The 15,220-nt window shown below is 33.6% G+C and overlaps 1 protein-coding gene across 1 annotated transcript; it reads left to right on the top strand.

Moving 5' to 3' along the window:
- Positions 1-8,724: 8,724 nt before the first annotated feature.
- On the top strand, positions 8,725-14,665 carry LOC124367785 (cell surface glycoprotein 1-like). Its single transcript, XM_046824896.1, has 2 exons — positions 8,725-9,908; positions 14,334-14,665. The coding sequence occupies exons 1-2, from the start codon at positions 8,791-8,793 to the stop codon at positions 14,395-14,397; spliced, it is 1,182 nt and encodes a 393-aa protein (XP_046680852.1). The 5' UTR covers positions 8,725-8,790; the 3' UTR covers positions 14,398-14,665.
- The last annotated feature ends 555 nt before the right edge of the window (positions 14,666-15,220 follow it).

Genomic DNA, 15,220 nt, shown 5'->3' with positions numbered 1-15,220 from the left:
AGTCAGCGAGCCCCTTCAACAGATTAACGTAGGCAATATGCACCTCAACTTAGTTTCTAATATTTAACATACAGGCTGAATTTTCCAAAATCCTCTCTCAGCATGCTTCTAGAGCATATAAGTAAAAATATATACAATATTTATATAAAGCAAATTTAACAGTCATCATTATTGGTCTTTAAATTCTCACAAATAGCTTCTACTGGTATGTGCAAAAAAAGCATGGATAATCAAGTTAAATTTATTATTATTGGTTTATTATTATTTGGATAGTAAAAAGTGAATGATCTTATTGTTCTCGAAAAGAATAGTTGTATAAGACGGCAGCTATTTTTTGTGAAAGTTTATTTTCGTTTTTTTCGAATTTTTTATGATGAAGTGCTTCTTCGATTGTTCACAAGCAGAATAAAAGGAAGAAATTATTGAGTTATAAAGTTCTATTCTCGTTAACGATTTAATACAGTTTTTTTCTGACTTAAATGTGGGGGATGGTTAATAGACGAATATAATATTTCCTTACCCTTTCTCGACACTTTATCAGTCTCTCCTTTTGATACTTCAACAATACTTATATGTGTGGTAGAATGGTTTCAATTGGCTTCAATATCGGAGTCCTCGGGCTGTGTTTCTATTCCATTGTAAAAGCTCTCCGGATGTCATCACAAAGTGGCACGTTGGACCAAAAGTCTATAAATAATTGTTGGACTTTTCAAGACGATAAATAAGGGCTACATATAGTTAAATTTTGTTTCAAAATGATCATGATCATCGCAGATAAAAACCAACCATAGACTTTTGGGATGACCGTCAGCGAAGAAGCAGGAAATTGTCTTCTTGAAAATGAACTGACCTACATACTTGAGTTCAGCATTAATCTATATTTCTATATAAGTAAGATGGTGCATGTAACTTCATGCTTTATGACAGAGCGTTAGCGAACGTTGATACACTGGTGTTACTAGTAAACTTGTTGGCAATGAGAAAATTCTATATATGAGCAATATTGAGTTCGATGCTTATGCATGTCACTTTAAGAGATTTTTCAGAGCAAAATATTTACATTAGTCTTAAGGATACACGTGATGACAATGAGAAACTCGTAGGATAAATAAAGTTTAAACAGACTGAGTACTTCATTTGTGCACCAAGAAAATATATTCCCGGGGGGGTGCGTCTGAAACACCGGGGAGTCGGGGGTATGGAAACCCCTACAGATCAGTAAGGGGGTCCGGGGGCCCTTCTCTGAGAGATTTCTGATATATAACGTCCGAAAATAGTTATTTTATAGTACTTTTATAGTACTCACAAAAGGAGGGCAAAGATCAGGTCAGAATGTATAAAGTTTACAAAAAAACCATTCTACCACCAGTCACCAGGAAGCTTATACAGGGGTAATTAAAATCTTCTGCAACAAATAAAATTAGTATGAGGTGTGTTTAACTGAAACAAAATGTTATTGTAATATTAACCAAATATTGAACAAAATAGTTAAGTTTAAATCACAAATGAGGACCAACGCTAAATCTTTATTTCTGCTCTCGGATCAAAAAGTACAGCAATCCGAGTTTGAAAATTGATCACAATCTAATTAATAGTGCTACAATAACGGGAGTTATATTAAAACTTAGGTTGCTTATGTGTGCGTTTAAAAAAATAAAACTGTTTAATCACAAACTAATAATACCGGGGTTTGGCGCTTTTCAACAAAACTGCAACTTTTGTGATCCGGTTGAGACTAAATGTTTATACAAAATAGATACAAGTGTGCTGTAATTGAGTATGTACTTTTAGAATAGCATAAAAATAAATTTGGTATTAAATTACCATCTTAACTTTTATTCTTGACCGGGTGGTGACAGGTCCAGTTCGTCCCCCCCCCCCCGTCGGTGTGCCCTTGGAGTACAATAATACATCTTTTACGTGTGACATAGCAACAAATGTTGTCTAATGAAACAGCTATAAGCTAGAAATTTGATTAGAACCTTAGCTAAGCCTGTAAGGCAACATTTGATGTAGTGTACTCCTTCCCTTGGTACAATTTTTCAGTTTTACCAAATTCCACAAAACGTGAGTATATTTTAATTGCCGTGCATGATGTATATCTACTTACCTTTACCATAAAATAAAAGCCTATGGGCTAGCCACATAATCAATAACAACTAAACTACGAACACATATTTATTGTTGTGTATTAATCACATGTTGAATGTTTATCAGCATTGGTCCGTAACGTCCTAACAATTCATGTGGTCTACGAAACTAATTTAGGCCAACTCAAACTCTTAAGTAAAAGAAAACAAGGAATAAAAAAGTTCATTTTTAAGACAACCGAGTGTTTTAATACCTTAGATGACAACACAATTTTTTCACTAATTTGTTTTTCACGTTTGTTGTTGTGTTGCGTTGCTAATATTTATTAATTGAGTGATTTTCAAAAACATCTTTATTAGAGTTGAAGACAGCGAATTGTTTGGTTGTAGATCAAATCTTGACTTTATAGGTTTGTACCTGTGGTTGCCTGTTTAAAACTGTCGTTAATTGTATTTTCCATTTGATTAACCCCAAACAATTATGGTTTAACTGAGGTGTGTGGTGTGTCTGTGCCACTCTAGCCTAAGTTAGATATTTATTAGCCTTCATATTTTTATCCTTTTTATTTTTGTTACAATATGCATCACATTTACACACATTTTAAATTATTACGGTAGGCTGGTCCTGACAAAATGTCTGGTTCAGCCAACTCCCCTCCTGGAGATATTGAGTCTTAGAATTTTGAAATGGAAACTCAACTGGCGGTTGATTCGATTATAGGTGTAGAAACATAAAATAGAAACGTCAATCAGGATTTTGCAGACAATTTTACATTAAAATCAGACCATAACACTAATAATGCAGGCCAACAGAAAAGAAAGTTCAGTAAAGGTGATAATTCTATTAATTTTTCAGAACAAAATCGTAGACCTAATACCTCCAATTTGGACTCAAATCATGTGCCAAAACACTAGACGGTTGAGACTATATAACGAATCGAACAAAGGACCGTATGAAGTAATCATACAGAGTAGATACGGAAAAAAGAATAACCCATTTATGGTACGCAAAATATTTAAACATAGAAACTGTAAAATTAACCATAATAAGCGAGTAGACAGAAATGTAACTGTGACTTGTGAAGATACTTTTTCGACAAAGGAGTTAGTAAGTTGTGTTCGTGTAAAGAATGTTAATGTTTTTATACCAGCCAGTAAGGTAGAAATCACTCTGGTTGCGTATATTGAAATTACTTTAACAAGAAGTGATGAGTGAGAGTAAGTCCCCCCTATCTCGTAGTTCGTGCCAAAAGAACGTAAATCGACAAGTAACAGACACACATTTCATGACTAACATTTGAATCCGACCAGCTTCCAAATTTTGTGTACCTAAAATTATGTGCGAATACCCATTGAACGGTACATGTTGCCTATCAAGTAATGCTATAACTGCTTTCAATATGGCCATGTAACTAAGTCCCCTTGCAAATTTGAAAAAAATATGCAGAGACTGCGGATTGAAGTTTCACAATAGTGAATGTACACAGTTAAAAAAATGTGAAAACTGCCATGGCAATCACAGTGGCAACAGTAAATCGTGCAAAGAATATGAGAGACAAAAACATTATGCAAAGGATGTCTATCCAAAGAGAAGATTTTTTGACGACAATTAAACTCTTCCCAACAAATGGCCTAAATATAAATCTATACAACATCCAGAGGAAATCATATACAACCATAACAAAGCAGACTGCATTCTACGGTCAAACTCCATCAGTTACCGGCAGTGATCATTCCCTTCTGTTCTCACGTAATAGATTTCTAAGACTCAGTGATACAATAGAACCCAGCAATACAACCCTTGAAAAACCTATCAACACCAAAACAAACCAAGATTCGTAAAATCCAAGGAAAAATTGTCTGAAAAATCCTATAGTAGGACCTCCAGTTCAAGAATCGACAATATATCTTACCAACCTGAAAACAAAAATCCGAAAATCGAACGCTCAACACCTGCGAACAGCGGACAGTTAAAAAATTACTAAATGACAAAATAAAAGAATTGAGAACTAAAATCCAAGGCGAAGGGATTATTAATAAACAAAAGGTAGATGACTTACTGGCACAACTGCTTAAAAGTTTTATTGGTGTCTCAAAAACCTGTAAATATAATCCAGACATATGATAAAACACATCAAATAAAGCAGGAAACAAACAAATAGACCCCAAATACAGGGTGTTTTGGTCCTAATCCACGATACGTCTGCAACGAACATAAAAGAAAATACTCAGTTCAATTTGATTCAATGGAACTTAAGATCTATCAAACAAAAGTGCTCAAAATTTATTCATTATATGCCAAGATTCAATATTGCAATCCTACAAGAAACATGGCTTAGTTCACAGGATACGATTAGAGATAACAATTTCAAAATATTACGACTTGATAAAGAAGATAGTTATGGAGGTGTAGCCTTCCTTCGTTATTCATAACTCTCTGACCGCCAGTATAATCAAAGAACATAATACGAATAATATCCAAATCCTAGGCATAGCAATAACGAAATCTCTTAGAACATTAAAAGTATACAACGTATATTCTACCAATAAACAAAAAAAAAAAAACAAAAAAAAAAACAAAAAAAAAAAACAAAAACTGCTCCTTCTGGCAAGAGTATATTTTTTAGCTTAGATCAAGGTAATACAATGATTTTTGGAGACTTTAACGCTCACCGTCAGTTCTGGAACTACAACAAACCTGCCAAAAGAGGTAATGAAGTCTTCAAGGATTTCAATAACTCCAATTTTTTATTGGCTAACAACCATTTATTCACTACCATTCCGAGCTTGTTTCATAATTAGTCAACCATAGAATTATAATTCTTAACCCTTGAACATTACCGTGATATCTGGGGAGTTTTATCTGATACGATGAGGAGCAACAACATTCCACTATCGTAATGACTCTAAATTCTGTTAAAAAATCATCACCCAAGGTAGAAAAACCAAGAAGGAACTTTTAGAAAGCATATTGACATAAATATTCAAAATCAGTTGAATAAAAAATATGACAAGTATTGTTCACGAGCCCTTAAACATCCAATTAGAAATGTTATAAAAAATCATGTAACAATAATGCAGCAATGATAAATCAATACACAAATGGAACAATCCTAGAATAAATAACCAAAAAGGCTTTACACCAAAATTATGGTAGACTGCGGAATGTTCTCATGCAATTGCTCAACGAAGGCTTAGTTTTAAGAAATTCAAGATGGGTATGAACCCTGTAAGTTACCAAACATATCAAGAAGCTCAGTTTAAGACCAAAGACACAATCGAAAGGGCAAAAAAGAACGGATGGCATAAGTTATGTGAAAACATAGGTGAGAAAAAATAGCAAATTTGCATGGAAGATTATAAGAAAACTGAAAATAAACAAAAGCAATAATGAAATGTCACTCATCAAAGAAGACCAGCACTTAGCAGAGAAGTTAATGAAACACATTGTCCCAGATCACGTTCCACAAGCTGAAGTCATATCCACTATAATCAATAATTAAGAATACAGATCACATACTTGAAGAAAACTTCACAATGAACTGAGTTAATTGCAGTTCTTAAAACAAAGAAAAAAGACACTGCTCCGAGAAATGACCTAATTGCCAGTAGTATGATTACCCATCTACCTGAGGAGGCCCTAAAAGTAATACTGAATATCTATAATAATATTTGGAATGACAACCTAAGCTTACCACAAAAATGGAAAAATATAAAAGTCATAGCTCTGCTTAAACCAGGTAAAGAGAAAGATCGTGAGGAATCGTACCACCCAATTTATTTGATTTCCGTTTTTATTAAGGTGATGAATGGCATTATAAAAAAAGACTAGAACGGTATGTAGAGAAATACAATCTGATTCCCTCAACTCAATATGGATTTTGGAAAAACCATGGATGCGCCGACTATCTACTAAACCTAATACTGGATATGGAAACTGCTCGAACTTTTAACGAAACATTAATATTAACAAGTCTAGTCATATCATGTGCATATGATAATGTAAATTTACCTTACCTAATTAGAAAAATGTACATTTATGGTGTTCCCAAGAAATTTATCAATCATTGCCAAAAATGGCTTGTGGATAGATCACTTAATTTGGTTTCTAATCAAGACATCATATATATATATATATATATATATATATATATATATATATATATATATATATATAGTAACCTGTAGAGGTCTGCCTCAGGGAAGCACCTTGAGCCCATTGCTATTCTCATTAGATTTTGCAGAAATAAACAACTGTTTTTATGAAGGAGTCATATCCCTACAATATGCTGATGATGTGGCTTTGTACTCAATATAATAATAAGAAAACTGATCAAGTACAGGTTAAAATGCAGAATGCACTCACAAATATTGATAATTTGTTCAATAACATGAGCCTAAGTTTAAGTGTCAATAAATGGAAAGCTATGGTAGTATGTAGAAAGAAGAGGATAAACAATAATGTAAATCTTAAAGTCGAAGGTCACCAACTCCCAATTGAGCCAAGAGCTTGGTATTACGATCAATAATAAATTTGAATTTGATGAACACATAAACAACTTAACGAACCAGTGCAGTAAATACCTGTATATTTTCAAGATAATTGATTACCTGTTGAAGAAATGGCGTAAATCCTCATTTCGCACTTATTATGTATAGAAGCCTAATTAGATCTAAACTTGATTACTGCTCATTGCTGTTTGGGAACTGTTCAGAACAGAGTTTGTTTGAAATAGAAACAATTCAAAACCAAGCACTAAGGATAGCTTTAGGAGCTCTCAAATCATCGCCTTACAATCTGAACCAGCTTTAGAAATTTGAAACCTGCGAAGAAAAGTTTTAAAGGAAATACTTGTGTATAAAACTATCACAGATAGTGATAACCAAAATCGAGACAGATGCCTATACCTACCACTACTGATCATCATCAACCCTTACTGGAACTGTAAAAAGACTCCATTACATATTGAAGCTATAGTTTCCATGGTAAACTTCATCCCAGACTTCCCTGAAATAAATAAAAATTATTAAAAAATCAGAACTACTGATTGGGAAATTTCCCCTCAGCTAAGCAAACATTTCAATACAGATTAATGATGCAATAGATGACAGAATTGTAAGTAAGAAAGATAATTCCCCAGAAGGTTTCCAACAGGTAGTTAACCAAATGATGAACTTGACCTATAGAGACAGAATTAAAATATTTACAGACGAGTCTAAACCAGGTGAAAGTACTGGCGCAGCAATTTTGTTATTACAAATGAATGTGGAAAAGAAATATAAGCTTTCACCAAATTCATCGATTTATACAGTTGAACTTTTTGCTCTGTACAAGTGCTCTCAGCTTATTAATGACCTCACCAACTGTGACATATTAATCTGCAGTGATCCTCTTTCTACCATCAAATCACTACAAAGTACATGTGATGGCATAATAGAAGAACATGTCCCTAGAAATAATGAAAAACTGAGTAGACTCCAAGAACAAAATAGCCTTTCAGTGGATACCTAGTCATGTAGGTTTGAAATATAATGAAATGGTTGACGAGCTCGCAAAAGAGGTAACGGTGAATGGAATATCTGTTCAAGACATGGCCTTCCATTATCTGACTTCAAATTCCAAAAAAGGAATATACTTGAAGAAAAAAACAACTTGTTACTAAATACGACAAAGGCCAGGTGGTATAGGAGTACACAACATATCAGTCCTTTACTGCCATGGCACCAAGATATGAAACTTAGCATATGGGAAATAGTAAATATAATCAGACTAATAATATGAAATGTCTCAGTGAACAAGACTCTTCATAAAATGAAACTTTATTTCACTCCTCCATAAATTGCACTGCAGGAGTGAATGAGACTGCGGATCATCTACTAATGAAATGCCCACAATTTGACTATGCAAGGAACTCATGTTTCCAACAAATTAGGAGAATGCCGGATCACGATACCTCAGAAAAACTAAAAAAAATGTTTTGACGCAACATTGTATAAGGAAATAAGTCGATTTCTGTCAACCATAAAAAGAAACATATAACCTAATCGATGAATAAGAATCGAAGGTAATAGCAGAGGAAAACAATGTCAGTTTTATTAAGTGAAAATTGACTTCATGGTGTAATTCCAAGTCAGCCGCAAGGCATTTAGATAATAATAATAAAACATAATTTCATAACATATGTTTAATTTATGTCCATTAATTCTATTGTTATATTTTAGGGGTTTTAGTTCTTTTTTAGCTCGATGTGCATAGTATGTACTGGTTAAATGAATACGTTTTAATGAATTTAGCTTTAAATTGCTAAAACCTCAAAGTGGTAAAAATTTCCACAAAATTAGTCACGAACGCAACATATGTATGTAATCTACGGAGCGATGTAACATATGTAATCAGCAGTGGTGAGCTCGCAATCGAGGTATAATGTCATAACAGTACCCAGGACCGGGCGAGCGGGCGGACGTGGTCACCAACGTGCAGCTGCAGAGACGCCAATGACCCATCCACAAATGACAGGCCGCAGCATCCTTGATTGCGAAATTACGTTAAATGGCATCGGTTTGGACCCGGGCAGAGGTACCGTTGGCGGGAAGTAGGAGTGGTTACAAAATGGCGGCTTAAGAACTCGTTTGCTGACCTTCCTCGCAGCATCGCCGCGGTCCAGTGAGACCTTGAGAGCAGAGAGAGTCGGACGGCAAGATGGCGACTGTTGCTGCAGGACTGCTGCTGAGCTTACTGGGAACCGTGGTCGGCGCACCCGTCAGGACCTACGATCAGCGTCAGCAGGGAGAACTGAACATCCACGCACAGCTGGACAACATCGTCATCGTGCTGATACCCACGTCGAGCTTCAACCTGCTGAGTCTTGCGGGCAAGACCAAGTTCACGAGTGATAAGCCTGGTGGCGTGGACAAAACGGACTTCCTCCAGTTCTTCCAGAAACCACAAAAGAGTGACATTGACAGGTATGAGGCCCTCTTCGCGAGCGACCACCCTCAAGCTGAAAACAACGCTATAAAGACAGAGGAGGCGGTCCCGATTATCACATCTTCACAGGTGATTCTCGACCAGGAGGGACAGACAGATGGAGGAAAGGAAGAGGAGGTTGTTGCAACAGTGGAGGAGATGAAGCCTGACACGGCCGAGGAGACGGCGGCACCGCCCAAACCTGAGGTTACGGAAGATACGTCCATCAAAGAGGCGACTGTCAGCGAGACCGTGCAAGAATCCGTGCTCAAGGTTTCCATCCCTGACGCTCTGAAGGAAGCAGCTGAAACAGCTGAAAAACAAGCCAGCGCCCAAGATTCTGTGGAGAATCCAGAAGAAGATGAAGTTAAATCTCCGGAAGCTTCACTTAGCGAAGCCTCCCAAAACAAACTTCCTGACGAAACCAAACCAATAGATTTACCCGAAAAAATTCCAGAGAAAGAAGATAAAGTACCTTCACCCGTTGAAGAAGAACTAGTACAATCATCTGTAGATTCCTCTAAAAGTGATGAGCCTACGATTAAAGATCTCATCAAACCTGTAGCCGAAAAAGAAGAGAAGCATACACCCGATGTCCTGAAGAAGACGCCAGAGCCAGCACCCTCCACTGTGAAGAAGAGCTCGGAACCGGTGAGACTGGAGGGAGTGCGCAAGGAGAAGGTGATCAGGTACAAACCGGAGACGAAATGGGCACCGGAGCTCGTGGACCTCCTGGGACCAACGAGACAAAAGCCTAAGGACCTCGAGGAGCGGAGATTCGCCAACCTTTGCTCGCCGGGGGTCTGGGACTCGGAGCTGAAGACCTGCATCATGCCAGGAGAGACAAGGAGGTGAGCGAGAGAAAAGTATTTAATAGTAAGGAACTGTTAAATATATCTAATCCAGTTTGTAAAGTATAATGAAGGTTTAAATTTTAAATATTGATGCATAATAAAAATGCTAGTAATACAACCAACTGTGAATGAACATCAATTTTAAACATTAATTATTATATATATATATATGTTCCGTTTTGGCTGCCTAAGTAATGGTTACAACTATGATGAAAAATTTATAATAGAAATTATTGTATGACGGATAAATCAAGGCCGATTTACACTAGCATAGTATAATATTTGGTAAACAACATTATTATAGTTGAAATATGGTCATATGTCATCCTAGAGAGAACATATAGAATAATATATGATAACATATCTATTTAATAGAGCTATGATAGTACAATACCCTTATAAGTGATGGAGTAAATACCCAAATGTCTGTACAATTTCCATTTGATAAAATTCAAAATTATTCTGCAAATAATATGCTTTGAGTATATTACTATGGATACATTATCTTTGAAATATTTTTATAAAGGGATTAAATCTTGTTTTATTGTGTTTAGGAATAGTTTGACTATACTGAATATGTCTTAGGTATTTTAAGAGGTTTCAATAATGTTAAACTGTTACATTGTTAATTGTGTACTCTTTCAAACAGCTTGGTTAATTCCTGTTAATTTTCAACTTTTTTACCATACAACACAAATAACAGATGTTTTTGCATACTTAAGTTAGTTCCTTAAGTGATCAGCTGGCGCCAAATGCAAGTTTATTCAGTGGGCTAACCACAAACCTCGTTACTGTTTCAGTACAAGTAAATGCACCAAACTCGGCTGTTTGTGTGTATGTAAACTTGACTATGACTATATTGAGTTATTAAGTGATAAAACTTAGTTAAAGCGTATAAGTTATTTTTTGTTTTTTTGTACGACACAAATGTTGTTCATCACGTTGAGCAATGGTCTTAGCTTTGCCTCAATCGTAAAACACGACCATAAATCCACATCTATTGTTCGTAGTGATGAAAATTACTGTTTTATAATTTAAATTAGTATTAGAATTAGTGCTTAAATTTTATTTCGATGTTTAAACTCAGCCTACAGAACAATGTCATAACCTATACTGTAAATAATACGAAAATATTGTCTTACGTAAAACCGTTCCAATGACAGGTTAAAATAAAATTGACCGTAAATTTAGCAGCCTACAAAACATGGACATGTTGTAAGAGTAATCACATTCCGGACAATCTCTTCCACTACGAATAATGTCACATTTATATTTTAATTATTATTTAAATTTGTATCTAATTTGACAACGGTGTGTCAAGTTTTTTCAAAGTAATAACATTTGTAATGAGCTTATACTTAACCGTTTTACTGTAGTAGATACCATAGTTTAAGGACTATAGGAAATGTTTAAGCAGGTCTACCAACCTGTTTAATTCTTTTATGGATTGTTCCAAGTCGATTATGAACATTAAAATCCAGTAATTTAACTATTGTAAATTAAAAAAAAAACAAAAAAAAAACAGAATATAGGAACAGTTTTGAAAGTTAAATTCTTGACGATGACAAATGTTGGTAAAAATCTTGATATGTAGAATATATCAAATTTAAATTTACGTTTCAGAAATCACACATGGGTATTGCTGACATTTGCAATGTTCACGATAATGACACAATGTGTCGCATGTGTAAAATATTTGAACCAGATTTGTAATCCCTTGCAAGAAAATTAGGTTTAGTAAAGCTAAACCCAGATAACAGAAGAGCAGAATCAAATGTAACGTATTTAATTGTCCACATAAAGTGCCATTTTCATACAGGGTGAGCAAAACTTTTTGTCTCAAATTGTTCACAGTTTCAGATTAAAAGATGACCTTGAATAGTTCAAGGTCATTGGAATCCACTCTATGGCGTATTAAACTTCGAGGTACTGCTGAACAGAAGTGACATACAAAATAGAAATTTTCAAATAGCAGCGACTCTTGAAATACAAACTGTTGTAAAAAAGCAACAAAGGATTTTGCCGTAAATTTAAGGTATTTATCTTAACAGGTTTGAGTATTCAAGGTAAAATTTGAGTTAATCCCACGTGAAAAATCATAATCCTGATAAAAGTTTAAAATAAGGTAAACTACTACAGCAATATGCTCAGTATACAACACAATTTAACACCGAAATTGGATTTTACCTTTGAAAATAATTGTCGAGACGCTGTGTAAAGAGATTGTAGTAACTTTTTGGCATTTCCTTCTGGATCATAGGTGCCATGATCCATACAAAGCGAACATAAAGTTATAAAACAAGGGTACATGTTGACATTTATCTTCATTTTTTGCGATGTTTAGGCTCAGAGATTAACGCAAAATGTGCAACGCATATTTAAAAGTTGCAACAGGTTGATTGCCCGAAGGATTGGCTCTCAGAGACAATGACTTTGTTTAGTTTTATTACTTATCAGACAAAAATAACCTTATTTAGTGATTACTTCTACTCTTGTTTTTGATATATTAATAAAAGATATGAAAATATACAATTAAAACTGTTGCTTTCGATTTGAAAATGTGGAAAATATAAAACCTGGTATGAATATATTTTTTTTTTTTTTTTTTTTTTTATAATTGTTAGATCTGCTTACAATATCACATCTAAAACCCCTGTAATGAAATCTTAAACTCGCATACTTTTATCATTAATCTTTCATGAGATACACGATGTTTCTAAGAAACAAAAATCGCCTATAATCAACAAAATCAGTTTTTTAAGCAATAAGAGCGTTAGTGTAATCGATTGTCACCCCTAGAGTTTATCAGGCTCCGGCATCATCTAAAATTTGGTACATAAGTGGTAATTAGCCTTATGCTGAAAATAAAAAATAGCAATTCATAACTCACCTTATTTATAGATTGTCAAGTCATCATTTTTACTAAAAACTACCAAATATGTATTAATAATACAGGTTGGGTAAAATTAAATGAATGTATATTTCAATAGTTAGGTGTCAAATAATAAATTGAAAATGTACGTTGTCATAAAATTTAAAACACCTCCTAAAATTAAATACAAAAAGATGTTTTGCTCATAAGGAATCGTTTAATTAAAGTGTCAGTATTCCCCTGCTAGTGTATTACTGTCATTTTAAATTTAATTTAACAACGAATAATACAGTTTTTGTGTGTTTTTGACGTAAGAGTAAAACACCTAACCTCCAAAGTGATTGTATTTATGTGTTAACAATTTTTATTAAAAAAAAAACGCCACTGAAAAGACAAATTTTAAATTTTTGCACTTTTTAGTTAAGATTTGATTTTTTATGAACAGAAAATAAGAACAAATTAACTAAAAACTAAGTAAAATCTAAATTAACATTATAAAATAATACCTGTTTTATGAGGAGCTGTCCAACCACAACCAATCTCAATGAAATTAACAAACTAAAAATGGTCGGGGAAACCCAATACCAAGTTTCGGTAAAGAGCTAATCTAAAGAGTTGTTTTGTTTCTTAACTGATACTTTAATTTCGGTGACAAGAACATATATGTATCGTTCAAATTATTAAAGGGTTCTATTGAATTTTGTTTAGCGTTTTAAAGAATCGAAAATTAATAATTTCATATATATATATATATTAAAAACCAGCCGATTGTTTAAAAAAACCCACTAACGAACTTAACATCAGCTTATTTCTTTATTATCGTTTGCACTCATCTTTGTAAAAATATGTATGAAAAATTGAGAAACAAAATTTTGCAACTCTACCATATTTACCAACACGTCTTCAAACGGATAACAATTATCCCTAGCAGACAAATTAAGATTTAAATTACAAATATACATATTATATATATATATATATATATACATATATTTGTATGATTTGAGAGTAACGTTTTTCTTAAAAAAATTATGTATTGAAGGAAAAGAACAAATGAAGGAATTTGACTACTACGTGATATCTAATTTTGAAGACAAAATACGTGTTGCTTCATTGAATATATACCAAACTCAAAAAGAGATATAATGGATTCCTCAAAACAATAAACTAAAAAAAAACATTTTTGAAGTTGGGATTTGTTACACAGGAAGTAGTAATACATTGACAGGATGTACTAAAAGTAGTTTTTAGATGATTTGAAAAATAATAAATTAAGAGGAAGTAAACTTATTTAGCCTATCTATCTGTTCATTAAATGCTTGACATTTTTATGTTCCTGTATAATTTATAACCTAACGGACCTCATTATATCATATTTCCTCATTAATATCTTCTTGTACATACACCATTTGCATAAATTTAGATTTTGCAATGCAAATTAAGACTGTCAGAGCAATTAAAACGCTGTTGTGTAAAATAGACATTAATTTCCGATAATATTTCATCAATAGATGTTAAAAAAATGTAATAACTCATTCTTCTTTTTACAGCCGAACTGAGCTAGCAAGATTCCTGGAGGCTATGAGATTTGGAATCGCAATTCCAGCAAAGTGAACGGGAATCTCCGGAAATCCAGATTTGGAATCCACATATAAATCAAAATAAGCGAAATATGAATCAAAGTACCTAAGTAGTGAGTGATCTGTTAAAAATGAAATATGTAGAGATATTTAATGACTGTTGTACATTTTTCATATTATTTATATAATACGCTTAGAATAGATATAAATGCTGTAGACTGTTCCATTTTAGATTTTAGTTCTACGTTAATATTAACTGAAACATTAGGTTTAGTGAAACAATAAACGATATTTTACATGAATTATTTGTTTAGCTTTGTTTATCATATATCCCTTTGGAACAAACTTATTGAAGTTTTCTCTAAACGATTATCATTAAAAGATTTAAAACATTATTAAAATAGTAATAGGTTTACATATCTTTAGTTTTTGTTTATAATTATTCACTCCGCCTGGAAATTCAACGTGGGGTACCTCAAGGATCCACCTTAGTACCAATATTATTTCTGGGATAAACCAATTAACTCCAATAGACCTTAAACTCCACATTATCCGGTTGATATCTTTGCGATTCACACACATTAACTGTACTGACCAAATGTACAGGACCTGACAAATTAAGCATAAACAAATCAATCAGCAACCAGAAAAACTAATAACAACTAGGCAGATTTAAACAAAAAAGTTTACAATATCATCGGCGAGGTTCCTCGAAGTCTTTGTAGTCAGTAGGTTAAAGTGGAAATGCCATTTGGATCAGGTAACTTCAAGGTTATATAGTTCTTTCTTTTCCCTCAAGGTTATTTGAAATTGTTAACCTTGAGAAAACTTTTCTTATGACTACATTTATTCGCATA

The sequence above is a fragment of the Homalodisca vitripennis genome, chromosome 8 (assembly GCF_021130785.1).
Source record: "Homalodisca vitripennis isolate AUS2020 chromosome 8, UT_GWSS_2.1, whole genome shotgun sequence".
In the NCBI taxonomy this organism is placed as follows: domain Eukaryota; kingdom Metazoa; phylum Arthropoda; class Insecta; order Hemiptera; family Cicadellidae; genus Homalodisca; species Homalodisca vitripennis.
This window is presented reverse-complemented; position numbering and strand designations above follow the sequence as displayed.

Coding starts and splice junctions, on each gene's coding strand:
- LOC124367785 (XM_046824896.1), top strand. CDS start 8,791: ATGGCGACTGTTGCTGCAGGACTGCTGCTGAGCTTACTGGGAACCGTG. Junction 9,909..14,333: donor ATGCCAGGAGAGACAAGGAG/GTGAGCGAGAGA, acceptor TTCTTTTTACAG/CCGAACTGAGCTAGCAAGAT.